General features: G+C 44.7%; 1 protein-coding gene across 4 annotated transcripts in view; it reads left to right on the top strand.

The window, feature by feature from the left end:
• The window catches only part of mctp2a (multiple C2 domains, transmembrane 2a), a 31,541-nt gene extending 10,129 nt beyond the window's left edge, over positions 1-21,412 (top strand). For all 4 annotated transcript variants that reach the window (XM_069685889.1, XM_069685891.1, XM_069685888.1 and 1 more), the window contains exons 14-23: positions 54-156; positions 244-345; positions 976-1,050; positions 1,349-1,468; positions 11,168-11,287; positions 12,337-12,378; positions 16,999-17,108; positions 17,191-17,300; positions 18,397-18,494; positions 20,622-21,412. In XM_069685889.1, the coding sequence (XP_069541990.1) occupies positions 54-156; positions 244-345; positions 976-1,050; positions 1,349-1,468; positions 11,168-11,287; positions 12,337-12,378; positions 16,999-17,108; positions 17,191-17,300; positions 18,397-18,494; positions 20,622-20,675 (934 nt within the window). In that variant the 3' untranslated portion in view covers positions 20,676-21,412. The remainder of the gene's footprint in view (positions 1-53; positions 157-243; positions 346-975; positions 1,051-1,348; positions 1,469-11,167; positions 11,288-12,336; positions 12,379-16,998; positions 17,109-17,190; positions 17,301-18,396; positions 18,495-20,621) is intronic.
• The last annotated feature ends 2,341 nt before the right edge of the window (positions 21,413-23,753 follow it).

Below are 23,753 nucleotides of genomic sequence, written 5' to 3'. Positions count from 1 at the left end.
TTATTTAGTTGTGTATATATAGCAACATGTTTGTCCTACCTCCTCTGTTGCAGCCCAATCAAGGACATTCATGACGTGATCGAGTTGACTGTCTTCGATGAAAACGGAGACAAAGCCCCAAACTTTATGGGGAAAGTTGCCATTCCATTACTGACTGTAAGTCTCTTTATTTCTTGTTCAGCCACTAAATAACTTGTGTTAAGTTTGTCTTACATAATAATATCTGATATCTTTTATCTAAAGGTTCAGAACGGGCAGGAGATTTCTCTGTTCTTGAAGAAGGAAAACTTGGGAAGCGTATCAAAAGGAACAATCACACTGGTTCTGGAGGTCATCTATAACAAAGTAAGGATCAAACTCAATATGTTCGTGCTTGCTGAAAAGGTGACAGTGTTCTGCATCATATACTGCAACGTCAAAAATAGAAGATATAATATGTAAGTTCTCAGTTTCGTTCTCTTTGGCGGCACCTACGTCCCACATAACCAGAGGTCTACGGTTGGCTCCCTTTGTTACAGCTGTAACTCTTGATTTTCCTCGCTGACGGTCGCTTTCCTTTGTAGACTGTTTTCCTTCATCTGAGCGTTGAATTTGTTTCTTTTTCTTTGGATTTTCACTTATTTCTGAAGTTGTATCTGTAGTCATCCATCTTTTCTTTGTTTGTTCAGCCATAGTAGATTACTGTTTACTCGCAACACTTGCAGAGACCGGAAAAGCAGCCGCTTAGCTCCGCCTACCCTCTCTGACAGACCAACCACTGCTGGGTGATGGAAAACACGTCACTAACTGGGCACTGCTTGTGATTTTTTTCTGCAGAAGTCACACCAGACACCCAGTCCATAATACTGCAAATGCAAAGGCTCAATCACCACTGTGTTCCTCTTTCGGCGATAGATAGTGACTAAATAGACATTTGTTTAAATGAAAATCTTTGCGATGATGCCTTTAAACTACACTTTTCTTCCCCCCCCCCAGGTCCGAGCTGGCATCAAAACCTTCCGACCAAAGGAGTCCAAAACAACGGAGGAAAACCAGAAGTTCTCCAAAAAGGTTATCTCTATTGACATTTTTAGCAGAATTAAGCAGATGGAGCAAAAAAAAAAAAACAAGCTTGCCAGTATGTTCCTCTCACATCCAAGTAATAAAAGTAGCCACAACAAAGCCACACATGGTCATAGTTTGGATCGGACATAGTCAAACTAATTTGTTTAATTGGCTTGAAACATTTAATCTCACAAGAAGCGAGTAAGGGATCTGCAGCTACTTCAACCTCATTGCGAAGTCATAAACATTATGTCCAGTATCACACGATACTAACCGTCGTTTTGTTCCAATTATTCCCCATTAGGTTCTCGCCCGGAATATATATCGGGTTCGAAAAATCACCACAGCAGTTCTGTACACGTTACAGTACATTAAAAGCTGTTTTCAATGGGAGAGCACGCAACGGAGTCTAATAGCCTTCCTGGTAAGTCATTGCCTCACGTTAATGAACTCCCTTTAAGCCTTGGGGCGAACAAGTTTTGTCCCATTTCACTGCAGCCCCGTTTTAACTCTTTCATTTTATGTGAATTAGATGTTGAGGAGAATCTTCGGTTTAGCCGCTTTCTCTCTGCTCGTCTTTTTCCCATGAAAAACAACGGCTGCCTTCTGTTTTTATCCCGCGCGTATGCGATGGATGTGCTTTATCCTTTAAATCAAACCCCACTTGGCTTTCCTTCACTTCTGATGACATTAGAGTGTATTTGAAGGGGTGGGGTTTGGGCGTTTGTACATCTGACTTCTTAGCAAAGCCTCGTAACCCGGGGGACGGTGTAAGGAGGATCACAGTCTCAGCTTCCTTGGGTGGAGGAGTGACAGTCTGCCTCCGAGATTTGAACCGTGTTTAAATGTCTCTGTTTAGCTGTTTTTAATGAGGGTATGTGATCTAAGGTCCTAAGCTTATATAATCTTAAATCACCCTGTGAATCCCCCTCAGTACAGCACATGTAATGTCATGATTAAGAGTGTACACTTGCCATGAAAGCCCTGCCAGCGCCGTGTCAGGGTGAGGAAGCGGTCACAGACAGGGTGTGTGAAGAACTCTCCTTTCACCGCCTTTCTTCTGCCGAGCTCTGTCTCAGAATGACATGCAATTCATACCTGGTGTATTCTATAAGCCCTTCTCACTGATCCTGAGGTGCAAATCCCCCCAGGCAATGGCCAGGCTCAACGTATCACAGCCTTTAGAACAGAAAGACAGGCAGGTAGACACACAGACAGGAAGACGGAGAACAATGCAGCCGATTGTATAAGGATAGAGTGGGAGGCAGGCGACTATCTGGGAAAGAAAGTTAGAGCGCAGAAAGAGGGAGACAGTTGGGTCTACGAAGGCAGATAGCGAAAGTCTTGGAGGCAGGGATATGGGCAGGAGAGCGGGAGGATAGGCAGGCTGACAGGTGACAGGTCAGCGGGATGGGGCCATCTTCCTCCACCTATAATTAGATCCTCCGCAGGCGATGGGAGTGTGTGGTGGCACACTCTAATCTTTCATTTCCACTTCTACTCCACCTGCTGTTTAGGAGTCCTGCACACAAATAGAGATCTTAAAATGACGGAGAAAGACTCTCACACTCACTGTTTTCATCACGTTGATCCTTATTCTCACTGCAGCGCTGCTTCCCGATCTTATTTTTGCCGATTGTGTGTCACCGGCCTCCCTGTCAGCGAGGATGGTAATTCTTGTGACATTCCCCTGTAGCTGCTTTGTCCTTTTTTCGAAACAACTGCTCCGTTTCCAGACACTAATACCAGCACACCGGTTGATTTATTTTTAAAAGCAGACAATAACAGAGTAGTCAGAGCAGAGCTTTTGTCTGCGACGAGGTGTGCTTCAAATAGTCTAAGTGTCGAAGGTGCGCACTGAGAATTGCCCAAACAGAGTGAATCCGCCGCTGTATATTCATCACCCACTCGTCAGCAGACTGAGAGTTCAACAAGTGAAAAGTTCTTTTTTTTTCAATGATTCATTATATCCTCGACGAGGAAGCGGCGCAGTACGACATGCAAATCACGTGTGTATATCGCATGTAATTGATAGAAACAGGAACAACTTTGAACTCAAGCTACCGTTTGACAGTCAGCGAGGGCAACAACGGGGTCTTCACCGACTGTCATTACGAGCCGAGTGCCGTGCCATCATCCACACTCGTGCCCCTGCCCACTCCAAGGCGAGCCACTGTGCAGCCACTCCTCCTCCTCCTCCAAGTCATCATTTGCAATTAAGTTAGTGTTTGGAGCTGTCTAAAGCAGCATGCCACCATGTGCCTTAATGAAAGCAGCTCCCACTCCTATCTTTATATCTTTAGGCAGTGGTAATAAGGTAACTGATTCAGACATTGACAGATGGCCTCTGCTTGCCTCTCAGATGTGCATAATTATACCACTAGTGCCTGCTCTTTTCCACAGTGGCAGGCAGCGCAGGGCTTCTCAGGGTACGCCGGTAGGAAACGCTGCAGTGGTGGGTCTAGCTTTAATATACATTACAATACATTATTTATCACGCAGGCAGACCAGTCCTACCCTTTTACACCATATACATCCTGTAATGCATTACCGCTGCTGTGGTTTCTACTGGGACTGCGGGACGCTCGCGTAGTGCTTTACCAGGAATACTCAGCCATTATATCACTCGGTCCCACAGGCCAATTTTCTGACCTCCACGCAGCATGCAGTCTACATTTGTATCCTGTTTATGCAGATTCATGTATGCATTATGAAGTGGTTGTTGGTGTGTGGTGTGTAAGGTATTCAGATTCTGCGTGAGGGATCACTGCTCGGGTTCACGTTAACCAAGCGAATGTGAAGAAAATAAACACCAAGTTTTTCCTTTTTTTTCAACACAAGTCTTTGTTCATATGAAGATAACTTTTCCCTCATGAGTGGCAATCAGAAAGCCGTCATCTAAGAACATGTGAAATGATCATTTACAGGTTGATGGTTTATTCAGTGTAAGCTGCTGCTGAGTGTTATTGTTGGAGAGGAAACCCTGTAAGGAATAGCTGCAGTATTGTCAGTGTTTTTCAGAGCAGGAGGTGACTTTTTTCTGATTGTGCAATCTCATCAGCGGAGTCCACACGCTTTGAAGTTGCCTTCGATTTCCAACCGATGTGACGCAGTTTAAAAATACTCTCTCTAATTAGGTAACATAAAAAGGGAAAAGAAGACTTTCTCACGCATTTAAACAAAGTTCTGGCAAATCCTCATAAACATTTTCATCAGTGAGCGGAAATCCAAACAAGAAATTTAGATTTTTTTTCCCCCCTCTCTTCTTGTTTATGCTACAGTAATGAGCCTCGGATCTGCGCTTTTCAAGAGTTTGACAACAGCATGTTCCTTTCTCTGAGAGAGAGGAAATGTGACAGCTAAAATCTTCATAAAATAACGGCCTTTAGATGTGCTTTTCACTAAGACTGAGCGAGATGAATGTGCTATACATCAGCAGTGACTGCAGAGGGGTCACCCAGAGTTCTTTGCTGCACGCAAGAGAGCGACCTGTAGATGGCGGTGCAGCACTGCTGGAAACGCGAATGCAGGCGCTGTGGAGATCGGTTACTTTTCCCAACAGGAGCCATTTGTGGGAAACAACTTGGGAGTGAAATCCTCCATTCTGCGCGTTTGACGAAGAGACACAAGTTTCCTCAACAAAAAAAGGAAGAGAAAAAAAAGAGCTAAATGAGCATGAATTAGGCGGCCAAATTAATCTGCTTCAGAAGTTTAGAGTTGAGAACAATTCTGATTTAGATGAAATGGATGAAAGTTTGAAAAAAAAAGAAAAAGGATCATTTACACTTGAAAGCTGATTTTGAGCTTTGCTGTCATTAGAGCGCTTTAAGTATTTAAGTAGAATTAATATTTTAACATATGAGCTACCTCATCTGTCAGGAGTTAGACTAGAAAGAAACCTGTATACCTTATGTGAGTATTTGAACCGTTTCCTTTTTCACACTGCCAGGTAGCAACCGCTTTAGACATCATTTGACAGCCTGTGAAATGCTGATTGCCTCACATCACACACTGTAAAGATGGCATTTGATGAATGTTTGATGCCGTGCAGCTGTAAACACACTTGGCAGCTGCAACGGGCACTTTTTTTTTTTGGGGAGGATGATAGAATCATCGTGTGCCCAGAGGAGGGCAGGACGGGGTCAGATCTGGCTCCAGAGGTCTCGGGAGACCACCTGTGCTGAGCCACGGCGGTCGGGGCCATTAACCAGAACACCAGCCCAGCCGAGATCAAAGCCGTAATCAGACTTGTCATAATTGTTCTTGTTAACACAGTTCCTGAAAACGAGATGCTTTGTGAGTCTTGGATCTGCCTGTTTGTGGTTTACTGCAATGCAGTGCGGCCGAGCTTTTTGTGAGAACAGCGAGCGGACCGAGCACGCCTGTGAATTCTCTCCTTGTTGCTGCTTTGCATCTGTTTTGTCTCTGTTGGAAAAAGTTAGAGGCCTTAAAGGAGTGGGTTTCTTCGGTCCCATGGGGGTTACGCTCTCCATCTCCCTGGCTGTGGGAGTTCTCACAGACTGCAGTGGGAATGTGTCGAGTAGGAAAAAAAAAAAAGATGGCAGTGATGGCGATGTGTGTGTTCATGGTTTTGAGTCTGAGATCTATTAATTATTAAATGATGGGCTATGACTGCTTGCAAACTGCTCAGCAGTGCCTCCTGATTTAACACAGTGTTATTATTTAGCTGCCCTGAGTGGCTATGTGTCAGTTGACAGCTCTGGTGGTTGGCTGAATGTGTGACCTTGAAACATGTCCTCTTATTAGTGGGATTAATAAGCCTTCTCTGCTAATATTCACTTCATTAGAGCTGTGAAAGTGTTTTCACTTGTTTTAGGACGTGGATTTTGGGTTTGAGAATAAACATGATTCAATTTAAGCTAACCACACTCATTATTATTTAGGGTTATTAAACAGCATGAAGTTACTTTTAAGTACAAACAAGTGAAGCGACTTTAGATTTATAATAGCTGACTAAATAAACGTGCGGCCTCCCGAGGAGAGCTTTTTATCTGTGCATCTGTTGTACTTGTACTCGCACTGATGCTTCATTTTATTCATGTTTCAGCCTCGATGAAGTATGCTCTGTGTTTAACCCCATTGTGTGTGCCATATCATAATGACTGCCTTTAACATACTCGCCACCTTCCCAGTCACAGAGGACACCTCTCCCAAGGCAGCTGAGGCGGCGACCTGTCCGCCCTTGTGCGTGGCTGTTCCAGGGCCCGGTCTTGGCCCCCGACGCGTTAACGTGCGTGTGAGCCGAGCTGACAGCGCGCGAGAGAGAGAGAGAGAGAGTCCATGCCACTCCCCTCCCCACCTCCTCAGGGGAAAAGGCTCGCATGGCAGATCTGTCACCCAGGAGGTCGCTCAGTGTTAACGCTCCCGACACGGATTAAACACTAGTGGCCAGTGCCGGAGTGCGGGGTCAGTGTAGCCACCACTGACAGGCACCACGGGGCCCCCGCTGACTGCCCCGCTCCGGTCTCATACTGGTGCTACTCTGGCCCTGGCATGTGTCAGACAGTTGGGGAGACAACGGCCAGAGCTGGCCCTGTGAGCAAATGCTAATGCTTCGCCTCGCACGGTTGCTTGAGCTTCGATCACTATTACACTGTACTGTGAAGGTATCCTGACACGCCGGGGCATTTACATCATTTCTCTAGGACATACCTTCTGATGACATTATTATTAAAATTGGTAAAAATTAAGTAAATTAGCTGATATAGCAACATTTTAAACACTTTATTTTTATTTTTTTCCTCTATCTTTTTTTAAAGCTTAAGTTTAGCTCAGCGTTTTTTACTAAAATCTCTACGTTTGGTGCTTTTTTATTTAAATTCCAAAGTAAATTTGTTTGTTATAATTGTAAAAACAAGGTGAGAAAACACTTCACTTACTACCTTAACTACAGTAAATATCAATGTTACTATATCCGCATTCGATTTCAGAATTGAAGCGTAAATTGCATCACACTCACAACTGTAACAACTGATTTCTCCCTCCTTAAGAGGGACACCAGATTCCCCATTTCATAGCTCTCACTCAATACAGCCTCTCTCTCTTTCTCCCCCTCTTCCTCTCTCTGTGTCTCTCTCCCTCTCTCTCCCCAGTCGATAAGACTTGAGCTGAGCATATGTGAAATATTTATTCAGCGTTCGCTCAGAGCGCCGTAGCTGCCCACACACTCTACCTGCCCCGAAGAGAAATCTTATCTGTGCTTCCTCTGCCTCCGACACCCCCTGAAAGCCTGTCCCCACACTGGCCCGAGCTCAACACAAATTACATGTCTCATTGCTCTGCGTTTACAGCTACTTTAAAGCCTGCCGCTCCTGTCCCCTACATAAGCCCTCAGCCAGACTCAGGAAGAAAAAAAAAGAGAGAAGACCTGCGCGAGCTGAGCTGCTACTTGTGCCTTTGATTCATTATTAATCCCTCTTTTTTTATTTTAATTGAGGAGGTAATGCAGATTAATTTTACTGCCCTTCATTTCAACCAGAAAATGACACATCTATCAGAGTAGAGACTTATTTTTTAAACTAATCGTAATATTTATTTGCTTAATTTCTGTACATCACAAGTCACAACCGCAGAGTCTGTCCTTAGTCTCTTTGACAAACACACACACACACATACACACACACAGACCCTGCAGCCTGTAGTCAGTCTTGTTAAACTCTCTCCGTATATGTTCACGTAATCTGGCACCCGTCCACAGCCCCCATGACTGACCCTCATAATGCTGGCTGGCGCTCTTCTCGCTTTGTTTAGCTTTCCAAGTGGAGTGCAACTGAAGAGAGGAGTGAAGATGCAGCCAAGATTAAATCTTGCGTGTTTTCAGATGGTACATACTCTTAAAAATACGGGTATATTTTACATTTATACCTTAAAAAATTGCGTGACGGGTGTTTTTAGCTTCGTTAAACGTCCCTATGCGCTGTGACATTACATTAATTTGCCTCATCAACAGTATTATGTGCTGATATTTATAGCTCGTCGTCGGATTTATTGTATAAGAAGAGCATTTGGCAGTCTTGCAGTCTGGTGGCACGTCTGCCAATCAGTCGTTTGAGTTGGTAGACTGGGCCACCACCTCCTCTGTTAATCAATTTACAGGATGGTAGAAACTCTTCTAGAGGGTGTCTTTGTCCCTTTGTTCCTGCTCCGATCCCTTCTCCCTCTCCTGGGAGAGTGTGGGTGGTTGGGAGCTGCCATGCTTGCTCAGCTTTAAGTTATTTTATTCACACTTTTAATCGCTGAGTGCTTTATTATTAGGTGCTGGATTGTGCTGGCCAGGGGATCTGCATGAGAAGGCGCAGAATGCATTTAGTGGAATCATATTAATGGCACTATAAAACAAATCTGTCAGGCTGTTCTTAACCCTGCTGGCAGAATTGCTCTGCCCGGGGTTGCCCCCTTCTCCAAGCGCTTACAGGTGGCTAAGGAGAGTGCATCTCCATCATCTACTCCACCGTGTGCTAATAGTTTTATTAATTCATTCTCTTTTTTCTCCCTAGGCGCCCCGTGCATAATCATACAGACATTTTTCAGCTAAATGGCGTTTGTCAAGGGAGGTTTCCTACATTAGAGACACTCCTCCAAGACATACATACTAACACTTGTTCAATTACAAGTCGTTCGTTATCCAATTCTGCTGTGTGTACACCTAAACGCTCAGGTATATCATTAATTATCACCTCCCCTTGTTTTTGTTTGTCGCTTTACGTCCTCTTTAGTTAAATAAATGAGTGTTTTAGCTCCAGTGCAACATATTAGCTTTGTCGCGTTCGCCAAGTTCAAGGTTTTACTTGTCACGAGTAATTTGTTGAAGGGTGGAAAAATACGCAGTCAGCCCCTTAAGACGGAAACGGAGCGCGTCTTTTTGCAGCAATTAAAACGTGGATTATTCTTTTTATACAAATTTACACTTCCGCCTGAAAGGTTGCACTTTGTCCAACATGTCCTTTAATCACTCGGCTGCTTGCTAATAAAACATAAACCACTTAGCGGGGAATTAGCTCTGTCTCCATTTCACAGAAACTCGGGAGAACGCGAGGAGACAAGGGGACGGTATAGTCCTGCCTCCGCTCATTACTGCGGGATATCTGACGGCAGAGTCTCAGTGTGTGTGCACCTGAGTGAAGGAATCTGAGAGCTTTTCCCAGATGTTTCCCTCCGCCGTTTTTATTAGTGTTAAAAAAGCATGTAAATCCTGAACACATGGGCTGACATACCATGAGGGAGGAATTGAGAAGATATTTCTGACAGTTTTGGTTTATACCCTCATTTAAGCACTCAGTTTAGACACAAGGCATTGTATTTCTGTAGGCTTTTATCTTGTCCACTGAGCCAGAACGCGGTGAGCAGAAATTTGCATTAGTGGGCGATTATGAATACCTGTGACAGATTCTCTCTGCCGGCTCCCTGGGTGGAAATGAATTGGCTCCCTCTGTTGACTTGCACAGGAAGACAGAGACCAAGCAATTAGACTTTAGTGGTTAATGTAGCAGCTTTTGCAGCGAGGGCAAGGAGGTTCAACATTCCTGCTGGGCTCATGTCAGTTTCCAGGCACATTTTCCCCTCTTTTCTTCTCCCTTTTTTATGAGAATACTGGGAATATGACAAGCTACCTGTCCACCAGCCAGCTGAATTCCTCTGGGGTGAGGGGAGCGTCGCTTTAGAAACCCCTCATGGGAGCTGAGGTGACAACACATGACGTAGGTTATTCATAACAGAGACGAGATGTACTGCAGCTTCCCCTGCGCATCATGCATATTCATTGTTTACCTTTTTTTACATCCCCCACCAGCTCCAGTTTGTTGCTGCATACCTGATCCAGACAAACTCTTATATGAAATAACAATTTATTGTGTTCATTTCATTACGTCTTCCTCATCTTGCTGTGTTTCGGCGTGACCCACCCTCTCCCAGGTTATGAGGGGATAACAGGCAGTACAGTGGTGAAGCCTAGGGCGGTTAGGCCAAAGTGTTGTCTGCATTACTCATGGTTCACGTTTCCCCGGTGGCCGTTTGAACCTACGCCTGGTGTGGCAGTAGGTAGACCGGCCCCCAGAGCAACATGCACAGACACTGTATGGCTGCTGTGACAGGAGCAGTCTGCTGTTTACAGGCCTGCTATTGAGGCCTGAAGGCCCCGGTGCTTCACATCCTGTCTCGGGCTTAACTCGAACATATTGTTCATACTCTAAGCAGCCTCTGGCTCTTTGAGCTAACACTGTGCTACCGTCACGTTTACAGCGTGGCAGTTAAATTTAATATGCAAAAAAAGAGCTTCTCAAGAAAGTAGGATGAATCTAATAGTTGGAAAGGATCAATTAATTATAGGAAATAAAAATGGACATATGTTGGGTGTATTGGCACATAATTACACTATAATAGATTTTAGGTTTCAACTTGCTGTGGGGGGACATTTTTATTTCATCCCTGTCAACCTGCCGGCGTGATCCTCCTCACTCATTCCCCATCATTTCAGCCGGAGACAGACTCATTAGGCTGTCACTAAATGGGTTTAAATGCAGCCGTCCAATTAGTCCTCTGCTGTGAAATGCAGTGGGTGTTGTGCAACGTGCTTAGCACCACTCCTTTACAGAATTATGAGGGATTACTCATTCAGTGTGATCCATCTTATTTCTACCAGGGGTCTTGGCTTTTCTCAGTATCATCGCCACGGAGGGGGTAAATGTTGCAACTGCTTCTCCGGTTGCCATATGCGCCTCGCCAGAGAGCCTCGCTGCCTCCGAATCTAAGAGGATTTGATGTGCTAGTTAAAAGACAGCATACCATGCCTATCCATGTCATACTTTCTGTTCTGCAGTGAGGCACCCTGCCAGCACGCTGTTATTGGTGTATATAAATAGGATTTCAAGATATTAAAAGTTGTCCCTGAATGTCTGTTACTTTCAAACCACTAAGAGTAAAATCTGTTGCCATCGGCTGTAAATCTCAGAGGATTTACAGTCCGTAGAGCTTTTCGTGAGATTTAGGATGTGGTTAAATCCATTATATATTTTGTTTTGGGAGCGGGCTCGCTGAGATTTGAAAGCTGGGTCCCGGCTATAGTGTGATGGGCTTTGCGTTCTACTGTCATGTCCTGTCTCCTCAGATCTTCCTCGTGACGGTGTGGCACTGCGAGCTCTTCATGCTGCCCCTCTTCCTGCTTCTGCTCATCGGATGGCAGTACTTCCAACTCTCAGCGGGGAAGGCCAGCTCCAACCAGGACCTGGTGAGTGACGAGGGCTCGAGCTCTTCATCCGTACACATCTGTAGACTCTCTAATCTGTATGTTAACCCAACTCTGGTTGACTGAAATCCTTTAGGCACTGTTTTACAGTCATGTCAATTAACAACTCTTCCACACTGTAAATTACAAGAGCTGTTCTATAAAGTGCACCTCACAGTACAGTCAGTTGTAGCAGTTTTATAGCTGGTTTAACTAGTTCCTACATTGTCTCCAGAGGCCCACTAAAACACCACGCAGTAAGAAGCACTTAAATTAAATCACCTTAAATCCGTGTGTACCCTTCATTCTGTTGCTATAGTCTCACCACATGTGAAAAATGCAGCTCTCCTCGCAGCACACCACTATCTCCCCTCCATCTACTGTTATGGAAATGCTGTTTGCCCTACACATGTCTGTGAAGGTTAATGCCGTTCACACTTCCGCCTGCCCCCCAATTTCACTGTGTTGTAAAGCCTCCTCACCGGCCAGCCAGGGGCCTGGCCTGCTCACACCCCCTCCCCGAAGCAACGTTCCCCGGCCCCGGTGATTGTGTTTATGGCTGTTGGCAAAGATGCCGTTCCCTTTGGCAATGTTAAAGCCCGAGCTCGCCCCCATATCCAGTGTGGAGACTCTGCCACCCCTTTGTGACCCTCTGGCCGGCAATGACACAGCTCTGTTCCCAGGCAATGTCACAGCGTGCACCACATTGGGGTCAGGGATGACTTGATATAAAGTGATCTAGGCAACAGCATCCAAATTAAATGTGTTATTTTTTTTTTTTTTATCCCCCTCTTTTCTGTTTTTCTGTGTGCTTATGTTGTGGAGAAATGAGATTGCTTTGGTGTGACAGTGCTCTTGTGAGGAAGGCCCTCTTTCACCTCTCCTTTTGTGTGAGGTCACCCCTGTGATGCAGTCTCTATGGAAACAAGCCTCTCCCAATAGGGGTGAATGTACTCAAAGAAAATTTCATTACTAGGTGTTTGTTAAAAATGCTCCAGTGCCCACATGTCCCGTCCGTTTGAAATCACCCACTACCCTTTATTTTCTCTTAGGTGAACATGAGCATGGGTGACGACGAGGAGGAGGACGAGAAGGTATTTTATCTTGTCTCTTTCTTACATTTTAGGGGATAATTTGTTTTGCTGTAGATTCTTACTCACAATATAAAAATGTACCTTAAACACTGACTGTTTTAACATTTCATCGTGACATTACACAGCAATGTTTCTGGGTTTGACAAAAGGATGAACCCCGCTAACATTTCTTTTCTAATAACCAAGGTTGAATCTTCTGCCGTGTACAAATTCCAGGTCCTGCAAATATATCTGTGGCTCTTAAACAAAAGAACGCTTGCTTCATAGAAAACAGAAAATATTTCACCAAAGTGTAATGCAGGATGGAGTCTTGTTTATTTAGCATATTAACAATGACCGCCTTCTCAGAAGCTCCTCTCTAACTAAGAATAGAAATATTTTCATGCATCCCAAATGAGGGCAGCATCTATGAAGCAGTTGTAGCATGTAGCTCTTTTTTGTGCTCCTCTGGGTATTCGGTGTCACTCTGCGAATGTTCTCCGCCGAGATGCCGCAGCCCTTTGAAAATCTATAAATCAAATTTAAAACGGCGCCGTCAATTAGATTTTGTACAGCTGAGGAAAAATCAGTCGATATTTTTGTATCATCATCGCCTAAATGGGATAGTTATGTTGAGAGTGACCTTTTCCCGACTAGAACAAATAAACAAAGTAGAGTAACAGAGCAGTAAACAGGATGCTTTGCCCCAAAGGTTATCAGTGGTTTGTGAGAAATCAGAAATGCTGATGTTTATTAATATGTCTCTCTGGTGTCTCTGGCAAAACAAAACAACAGGAAATCTTTAAGTAGCCTGAAAATTATACTTCCCCTCAGCACATAATATTCAATTAAACTCATCCCACTGTTTTCTGCAAAGAAGGAAGAGTTAACAGGGATGTGTATTATTGCTTTATGGCAATGAAGTGTGGAGCTAACGCAAAGCCTCCGAGCGATGACCCTTGTGCTGTGTGTCTAGGCCCAGGATTCATATCCATAATGCGCTCAATATATTCTGCTGTGATGACCTGGGGCTACGAAAGAAGCCAGATTCTTTTAAAAACACAGGCACATCCACCAAATCCTGTCTGAAAGGATGGGCTAATTCACAGATGAAACTCGCATGATATGTCTGCACACACAGAGTGGGGAAAACGCACTCGCTATCATTGCTCTGAACAGGCAAACGGGTGCTTAAACAAACAGCAGTGATACAGAAAATTCTGCCTATTTATGAATATCGAATCAGGCAGGATTAGCTTTATGCATTAAATATAACAGCACTGCTGCACACAATGCGTATTACACTTTCTTTACCTTGAATCTCGTATAAAAGAGGAATGTTTACAGTCAAAGAAGCGGCGGGGGCTTTGGAAAGGTTTAAGACTCTCTCGGTGCGTCGCATGTGTTTCTGAACCCTGAAAGCTGTTTGAAAGGTTTTCCATGAGCCGCCTAAGCCCTTTCACACTCCGAGGAAATGAAATATCTCCTTTCATTTACTAATTAAGCAGTCACCCATGTTTGTTTTAAGCTGTCAGCTTTAATTTAAAGTGGCTTATTTGAAAGTCTTGTTATGGTCTCGCTGTCACTTGAATGTGATATCATGCAGTCAGATCAAGCAGTGTAGCTTTACACCTCCTATCAAAGTCCTCTTTAAAAATATTTGGGGTTAAAGAGTGATCAGTGTTAAATTTGATGACTTCAAAGCCGTCACTTTTTTTCCCCCCTTAGTCTTTTCTAACATGTGAATAAAGGCTTTTCCCTCTGAGAAGGTTGTGATTACCACTCAAATATGTTTTTATCCCCCTTTTTCCCCCTTGAGGAAGGAAATATTCAAACCTCAGACAGAGCAGCAGGAATGTCAAGGCATGACGTTAAAGGGAGACGAAAGGCGAGGCAGTGTTACAGCAGGATAATACAGAACAGATTCTCTGCCTGTGAACAAATCTGTCCTCAGGGAGAGAGACAGCTTACAAATTATGTGTGGGCAAAGTGACTTCCCTTTGGCCTTAGGTATCAATTGTGCAGATAGACAATATTTAATCATAACATAAAGAAACAGAGAGGCAAAACAAGTCCATAGATCTCCGATAGAAACGAACAGGGAAGATGAAACAGCCCTTTCATTGCCCCCCGGCTGGCACTGCTGGTCTGGGGTTCACTTGCTCCACAGTGTAGCCCAGGGGAGTTAGGGGGGGGAGGGGTCTGGGGGGGGGGGGGGTGCGAGACTGGGCTGGCGGGGGGGTTACACCATCTCTCACCCGATAGTCCACAGTCACCGCTGGGTCTCCTTGAGCACACCAGTCAGACAGACTGCCCATGTCACGATCCGTGGCGTGCATTATGAGAGACACCGCACGTGGACCCACCGTGTAATTAAAGCCTCTGAGAGCTTCGCCGGTGTGTTTTTATCCCCGCAAATTGTTTGTTCGCTTATTTTAGCTGCGTGTGAGATAATTTGCCAGGAACACAGGTGTTTTTCATTTACATGCACTTCTTATCTTTGTCAGAAAAGTCACTGGAAAAATATGCAGTGCTAGAATTCAAATTTGGCACCGTTTATTCTAATTAAAGTGATGCTAAATGAGCTTTTTGCAGCCTTTGATAACACCCCACATGTCTGCGGGAGGATGTTTACCTTTGCGCAGGAGATCAAATTGGTTCTCCATTACTGCACCTTAAAAGGAAGCTTTTACAATTTTATCTGAAATGAGAATATGATTTCGCACAGGTTTTCTAATCAGGAGACATTTAGGATTCATTTAGTCCATCCCCAGTTTACCCATCCTCTTCCATTTCAGAAGGAGATCTTTTATTTATTTTTGTTTTCTCTGCGCTCGTGCACAAAGAGAAAGGAGAGATGAACAAAGATGAAGAATATCATCAAATGATTAATGTCGGGAAGGACCAGGATTTGGAGTTTTGGTCGCTAAGGAGATGGAGGATTTCAAGAATCTTAAATCACATGAATAATGATAATGATGAGAGCTGTGCCTCTCCATGCACACTTCAGAGGACATCTATTTGTCTGTTTTTCCTGTTAGAAATGAAAGCCAATATGGTTCCTCTTTTCTCCTGCCGGAGCTGCATCTCTGGGCTTATTTACCTTACATATGTATCTACAGCAGTTAAATAATCATTCATACCTCCTATTAGGTTTGAATTCTGAATCATGTAATTGGGCGGCTTAACAAGTTTCATTGAAAAACATGAAAAGGCGTATGAGTCTGTGATGAAGCTCCATAAAAAGCACTTCTTAATGTATGGCTCTCTGAGTCCAGCAGGAGCTCGACGACATGGATCGTAATGGCTTTTAGCAGACTCGAACAGTGTTCCTCGCTTTCTATATAAACATACAATAAAAGGCTCAATTAACACCTGATGTGGAGTAAATGACACACATGAAGTTTGCTCATTTCCCACAACACAGCACAGAGAGGGAAGATGCTGCATAGACTCAGATCGTTCCCCCCGATGAGACCACGAGATGTTAATCTCTAAGCGAGCATATTTGTGATACTTTTTCCTTTTTTGGACAATGCGGAGCCTCCAGTGTCTGTCCAGACCCGAGCGCAGTGGGGGAGGCTCTGCTAGTGTGGGAATTGCTCTCTTCCTGCGCCTTTCGTGGAGAAGAGCGGGCCTGACAGTGGGGAGTCTCTCTGTGCTGGCAGTGAGCGTGTTCCCAGGGGCGGCCTCGTGAAGCCCTGATAAAGGCATTCTGTCTGGACGCCGTCAATGCACACAGGCTGCGGCTTTGGCTGACTTGTAACATAAACATATAGACATCCTCAAGCCTCCTGTTAGGGTCCATCAGAGCGCCCCCTCCTCCCCCCAAAACACTCTCACTCCCCCTCTCGCTCTTCCTCTCCCGCCCTCTGTCATCATTCCTGTCATTATTTCCTCCTTTTGATGTGCGGCCCCTCGGCCCCCTTTAGCTTGTGTTTCTCGTGTTATCTTAGTCACTCCTCTGCGTCTGGAAGGCTTCATGCTCGCCGCCTTGATGTGATCACATTTATTTTATTTTGAGACGCACCCTTTTACCCCCTCACATGTTGACTTATTGCTTTGCCAGACTCATTATTATGTCAGTGCATTAAAAGCAAATTATATTTATGTGCTGTGTTACTTCTGAAGAGTGAACATGTACACAAGCAGCCGGTGCTCTAGACGGGGTGAAGTGTTTTTCTCATGCAGCGTTTGGATGTGACACATTAGTAGAAACATGTTCAAACTCGTCCCGCGCAGGCTGCTGGAATGAAATCTTTCCTGAGTTGTGAGGCCCCTGCACTTCTCTCATCTAGGTCGTCTCGTCCGCCTGATTGCAGATGGCCATTTTGTGTACTTTTCATCTACCAGAGAGTCTTGATTGTGCTGCACTTGTGCAGCAGCTCTATTGTACGCGCCGGACAAAAGCTGAAATCTCTCAGCCATCCACATAACAGTGTCTGAGCACCGAGTCTGTCTCATCTTCAAAAGCAGAGTCTGAAGACGTACACTGTTTGCTCATTACGGGCCATTCAATAGATAAATCACACATAATAGCATCGCAGAGATAAACTGCTCTTTGTCTACCCTGCCCAACAATTGACATACAGTGCACCTCATCAGTGTCTGTGCTACTTTTCTTCTCCTCTCGTTTTTTAGGAAGCCGGAAAAAAGGGTTTGATGGATAAGATACACATGGTGCAGGAAATCGTGCTGGTCGTCCAGAATGTTTTGGATGAAATCGCAAACATCGGAGAGCGAACCAAGAAGTAATTTCATCCTACAACTATCTTTATTTGAAATTAACTGTTTTTTTTTATGCAACTAACTTAATTATTCTTGTTTTTTCAGCATATTCAACTGGACCGTCCCGTTCATGTCATGCCTGGCCGGCTTGATGCTGTTTGTGGCAACAGCACTGTTGTATTTTATCCCTCTGCGATACATTGTGCTGTTATGGGGTAAGCTCTCCGACACAAAACACAATTTAATTCATCAAACTGAAAATACAGAAATAACATTTCTCATTACAAACAGTGTGCCGGGTTAATACCAAAAGCTTACAAACTATCTTTCTCCTGCTGCATCCTTCATTACAAGGACAAAAACATGCTGTCAAATTGTATAAAAATCAATGCACATTGCTGCAGAACACAACTGTTCCTAACTGGAAATCCATGATTTAATGAAGTACAGTAATTTAAGAACCCTGCCATCCCTACACCTCTGCAGATGCACAGAGATCAGACAGCTGCAGAGGTTCGCTCTGCTCAGTGTGGGCAGATGTAGCAGAGCCCAGCAGAGGCGAGGCCCAGGGTTTGTGTGAAAACAAAGCAGAGGTAGAGTAGCAAGCTGTATATAATACATGATGTCCTTGGGCAGTCTGTAGGCTCCTGGTCTAGCCTCTCATTATCTGCTGTAGTCATACAGAATAGACAGTCATCTCAGTGGTCAGGGAGATATGCTGCCCTTAACAGGCTCTCCTCCTCCAGCTGTAAGCCCACAAACACTGTACTTCCACACTGCCTTCAACACAATCAATACCAAAAAACCATCATATCAAACAAAAAACACACAGTCTGAGACACTCCTCTGCCTCCCCAGTTAACCCCCATCTCTGTGGTTTCAAGGCAAGCCTTTCAAGTTGCCTGCACATATTTAAGTCCTTAGGTTCTTTGTCTGCATGTTGAGGTACAGGCAGTAGCAAGCTGTGAATATAATGGTCCCTATTACAAGACCCCAGAGATGGTGTTTTCTCTGCGGTATGGAGCCATGTGCAAAGTAAATATAGCTGTGCTAGAAATGATCGGATTTAAGCAGAGAAAAGTGAGGAAAAGTTGTCGTGAATGTGCGCCTGTTTTTCACAGCAGAGTTATCATTATCATCTCCATTGTGTTACATTCACTTAGGCAGAAGCAGCATCACATAAAGCAGCGACTCACACACTGGTGGGGATTTTATAATGGACATAGATTGGGTTACTTACACTGTAAAACTATGTAAAATAAGCTGCTGGGTTTGACACCTTTATTTATTGATGTGTTCTTGTTTTCACAGGCATTAACAAATTTACCAAGAAGCTGCGCAACCCATATGCTATCGCCAATAATGAAATACTGGATTTCCTCAAGAGGGTGCCGTCTGATGTTCAAAAGGTAAGGGTCCATTTTTACATACAGATAGGGAGGGAATTCCCTAAAGATGTCTGCATTATTTGCTGTACCAGAATTCCCAAGTGTTGCAGAAATGTATCCTCTGGCTTTGTTTGATTATTAATGGACTCTCGCCTTTTAAAGCAGCCCCGGCCCAATTATTCCTCCGCGCAGCCCCACGTAGTCGCCGTAGTGCCTGAGTGAGGAGATGCTCAGATCCGTCCTCAGCCATATTGCCGCAGCCTCGTCCGTTATTAGCAATTTTGCCTGTCTTGATTGAAGCGCTGTGACATGAAAGTTGGTGATTGGCCGAGGGCCCGGCAGAGGGCTCCTGACGTCTCCGGCTGTTGTGTCAGCACAGAAACTCTGATGTGGCCTCAGTCACTTCAGGGTGGTGGAGTCAATTAATGTAGTCGTGAGCCCCAGTCGTCTTGCTGGGTGCCATATGTGATTACATATTAGCCATGGCTGATATGTCATTTGCATTTACATCACAGAGCTGAGGAGAGCTGTCAGGGTGTTGTAAGTGGTGCCGGGTGCTCGCCGTTCCCCGACTGAGAATTTTGCTCGGCCAGGAAATGAAGTGCCACACAGTGCCTTCATCTCGCAGGTAACTCGCCAGACGGAATTCAGCGAGAAATCCTGACAGTCTGGATCTGGAAAGACACTCTCACCCCAGTCTGTTTCTCTGCTGCACCCTTGATGTCCTCCTGCAGCAAGCCGCTCCTGACTTCTCTGTGATGTTGGAGGGAGCCTGTGTTGTTTGAGATTTGGCTGACTGAGTTGGCAAAACAAGGTGGTGAATACATTTTGATTCCGAATCCTTTGTATGTCTTCTTCCCCGTTGGGATACAATGTTTGAGCTTTGAAAACGACTCACTTTCAAATCTCATGGAAACAATACTTTTTAGCCGCGTTTAAAAGAGAAACTACATCTTGAAAATAGCTCCAATCATGAAAAACAAAACACCCTTAAGATTCATCACAAGTGTGTTTCATTGCTCAGTGTGAAAAATAACCTTAACATCATATACACAGGAGACCCAAAACAATAGACCACATATTTTGTTTTTGTTGACTTAGAACTTCAATCCTCAGATAGGTGCGGACACAAAAACACCACAAAGGCTGAAAATTGACTCCTGTCTTTCTTGCAAATGTGACTTGGCAATTAGTGCCTGCGCACATCTACAAAGTGTGCCTCAAACGGGGACTTCTGACAACACTGTGTCTGTCCTGAAATAAGAAGCATCTGTCAGTTCTGAGGACAGTTTCATGTTCTGATGCAGGAGGCAGTCACTTTGTTCCCACATTCCATCTCCCATTCTAATAATGGACACCAGCTAATTAGCATAGAGTTTTTACCTTTATTCAACAGATTCACCGTATTGTTTGAGCTCAGCAAGCGTGCTTCAAAAGCAACTTTGCAAATTCCAGCTCTTCTCCCTTTCACTCCACCCTATGATCAGCCGTCTTTGGATTACGGTGCTAGTTTCTGAATTAAAATATCCGGACAATTGAATCTCATTTTTTGGAATGTTAAAGAAAGCCTGATTGCACAACATAAATGTATTCTGTTAATCCATTTGAACATCAAAGAATATCTGGGAAAGGAAATCTATCTTAATTCTACCTGAGTAACAGGCAGAAAAAGAAAACGGTGGACATTCGAGTGTCACATTTAAAGCCTGAAAGAAATCACAAAAAGGGTCGCTCTGGAAAGCTACAAAGAAAGTTACAAATCAACCGATGCTGGCAACTTAAACAACACTTGCTTCTATTCTCAGCTCTAACAAAGTTTCCTTTAGGGGACATAACTTACACTGAGTGATTATGCAGTTTGCAACTCCCTCACTGGCCTGGCAGGTCATCTCCACAGTTGATGTCTGTTTCTAATATTGTGATTGTGCTGCAGAATGAGGGGGGCGTACACTGGTACGGAACCCTTGACTCTTCAAATCCTTCCTCCCTGTGATTAATCCCCTCTGCTCCTGTGTTTAAAAAATGATTCATTACAGGCGAGCCCGCCTCGCTTTCCCCTGCACCAGCTCTCCTCAGGGGAGCCATTACCGTGCGCTCCACTGAGCTCGGATTACCTGCCTCTGACCAAACTCCTGTTTGTTTTTACAGGTGCAGCACAGCGCGCTGAGAGCGCCCACCAGCCAGCCACGGAAGAAAAAGTAAGCTGCGCGGACACGCTGGATGAAAGGCTGCTCTCCGTTTGAATACGGTGCGCCGCTGTCCACCTGACAACAATGCTCCAGTGCCAGCAGAGCCCATGACCCCGCGCACCCCACCGTACCACCCTAACTCTGCCCCCTGCTGCTGAGGGGCAGCCGGCCGCTCTCTGGCTTGTGTGTTTGCCACCCCCCTGACAGAGGCTGTGAACTGCAGCGGCTAGCAGGGCAGCACATGGCGCTGTCAATCACGAGCCTGGAGGTAAAGAAAAGAGAGCACGGTGAGGCTCAGCCTTCATCTTTGGGTATCATTTAGAGAAGGAATGAAAAGCGCCGGGTTTGTTTTACCTGAGACCTCCAGTGATTCGTTTAGTTTTTCACTTTGGTGGAACTGAGAGAAATTAGCCTCACGGTGACGTTAAAGTGAACAGCTGATCAAAAACAAGCCATGTTTATCCACGTGTTCATATAATTAAAGGTCGAAAGGTTTATATGTCACTCTAGATTTATCAATAATAATCAAAATGATATATTTACTTTCACATTTGAAATATTACAACAGAGTACTGAATTCTTTTAACGCTAGGATTTAATGTATATATTATAATTCTGCTTTCCTAATTTTATAAACAACAAATATCTATATTTATACTGTTAGTATTATTTCCTGCTGACTTTATTTTAAAGTAAAGTTTCTGTCTGTAAGAGTTTTATTTTTACTTAGTATCTCGTCTGCATCATCAAACAGAGAATTTGCTCAAATCCTGAATAAAAAAATCATCAGTTTTAACCCTTTTCGTGCCGTGTTTTTTCAATAACTGCTCTCCAGTGAGGATGGATTACACCACTTCTTTACTTGAATACACAGTAAACACATCTGATTACACAACACAGCCATTGGAACAGAGCTCACACACCGGCCACCGCTGCGCCTTGGTTACCGAGCTCACATCAAAGCTGTGTGGCTCCACTGTGCTTCCTAATGCACTGCTTTGTTGCCTTCTCACAATAACAGGGTCCAGATGAGAGAGAGAAAGAGCTCATCTCACAGAGAGTACTCTCTCCATCCTCAGCACTTAGTGCTTAAAATTCCCACTAAAATCACCTGGCCTATCTAATGGCCACACACACACACTCTGCTTTTTCCATCTGTCTACTCACAATACTTCTTCCAAGTAGAGGGATGCAGTATATCCTCCATCAATCTTCTCATTCATGTTTATTTTATACAATCCAAAAACAACTAATGGCTCCCTTTGTCAGTTATATAACAGTTTTTTTCTATTTTTTTCACACAAATCTTAGAAAATATTTAGAATTCAAACGGATCTAAATGAATTTATGAAGCAGTTCAACTTTCCCTGTGCGAACGCACGTCTGCATGAAAAGCCAAGTTCCCAGCTTTACCTGCTGTCTGTCTTTCTGATAGCAGCCAAATGGCAAGTACTCTCTTTTAAAATATACATAGTTAGAACAGAAGTTGGGCTGAACTGAGGCTTGGACCCCACCGATGGGAGTTTGTTCTAACTGATTGGGGGACTGAGCATCGCGGCCGGGTCCCCCCCCCCCCCCACCCCTCCTCCTCAGCAGTAGCACGCTGGTGAAAGAGCATCCATCTGTGCTTTGTGAAGAGTTTGATTGGCTCAGGGGGACCTGGTGGAGCCCCGGGCTATCTCTTTTGACAGCCTGATAGAGACATCACTGGGCTCTCCCAGGAGCTGCCACCAGGGGTCCATTTCAAAGTGAGAGGGTGTGGAGGTGACCCTGAGCTTCTGACGAGCTAAATCCCACACACTGGCTGAAACCCTCCTACATTCTTGGCTCCATTGGGGCTGGAGGGGTGGGGGGGGCGGGGGGGGGGGGGAGTTGGCTGTGCTGGGAGGAAGGCAGAGCTAGGGCAGGAGGGGTGGAGGGTACAAGCGGATCACTGGCAAGACCCAATGAAGTGTCCCCAAGAGGTGAAACCAATTAAGCAAGACTCCCAGGGTGGTTTGAGTCGACATTACAGCAAACAAACTGCTGCAGACGGAGATCTGAATCTCTGACTGAAAGCACGACAATGAGGATCTGATCATTGATCGCTCATAAAAAACAATTTAAACCAACTTTGTTAGAATAATTTTATGTTATAGGCAGATATATTATCGAGGCAAGTGCTGCAGCCGTCATGTGGGAATACGGCTGTCTGCCTCCAAGCTGTCAAATCTTTGAATGTGTGGCACCGAGGTTGTGGACTTGGACGTCCCCTGTATCATTCACAGTCCGCGGATCACTCCGAGGAGTCTGACAGGGTTATAACAATTGTTGATTCGGCTCTGCATGCACCAGTGCACACCTATGTATACACACACTTTAAGTGGACACACATAAGCCCCTCTTCAAAGAGGTGTAATCATATTTAGGGAATTATTTATAATTGTATTTTCTCCTGGGAGGGCTGCTGCAGAGGAAGTCACCGTGCAATATGGTCCCAGAATGCAGTGGGGAAAATCCCTGGATGTTTTACAAGCCTGCTAATGAACATTTGAGCCACACAGCAGTTAACATTGTCTGATCACATTTTTTTTTCTCCAGTAGTTGTTGTTGTTGTGCATGGTGTGGCAGTGATGTCTTCATCAGGCTGTCAAAAAGGAAGTGCCTGCAGCTGTGGCGGATCCCCCCAGAGCCTGTCACACTCCTTGTTTCCATGGCAGTCCTTCAGGCAGCACCACAGGCAGGCTGTGTGCAAGGACCCATACAACCTGTTTTTTCAGCAGCCGCTCCTCTGATGTTCAGCCCCGGAGCGGGCGTCAAACTACCAGAGAGTGCAGAGAGAGAGAACACTGCAGCCTTTCTGTGTGTCGCAGTTCTGCGCTGCTTTACAAGGAGATGCACGGCGGAGAAAAAAAAAAAACGTCCTCATTTGAATAAGCCACTATTCTCTGTACCTCCTTAGTAATTGTTACATGTGCAATGCTGTTAAGGTTCTGTGACCTCCTCTCTGACAGACACACTGCGCACAGTGGGACAAAGTGAGAAAAGCACGACTCATAGTTGACTTACATGTGTTAGAGCTCTTATGCATGTGTTATTTGGTGTGCTTGTA

The sequence above is a fragment of the Semicossyphus pulcher genome, unplaced genomic scaffold, assembly GCF_022749685.1.
Source record: "Semicossyphus pulcher isolate SPU_LCO1_2020_fin unplaced genomic scaffold, fSemPul1.0.p SCAF_8, whole genome shotgun sequence".
NCBI lineage: Eukaryota > Metazoa > Chordata > Actinopteri > Labriformes > Labridae > Semicossyphus > Semicossyphus pulcher.
The sequence above is the reverse complement of the archived record's forward strand: the minus strand, read 5'-3'. Positions and strand labels throughout refer to the sequence as shown.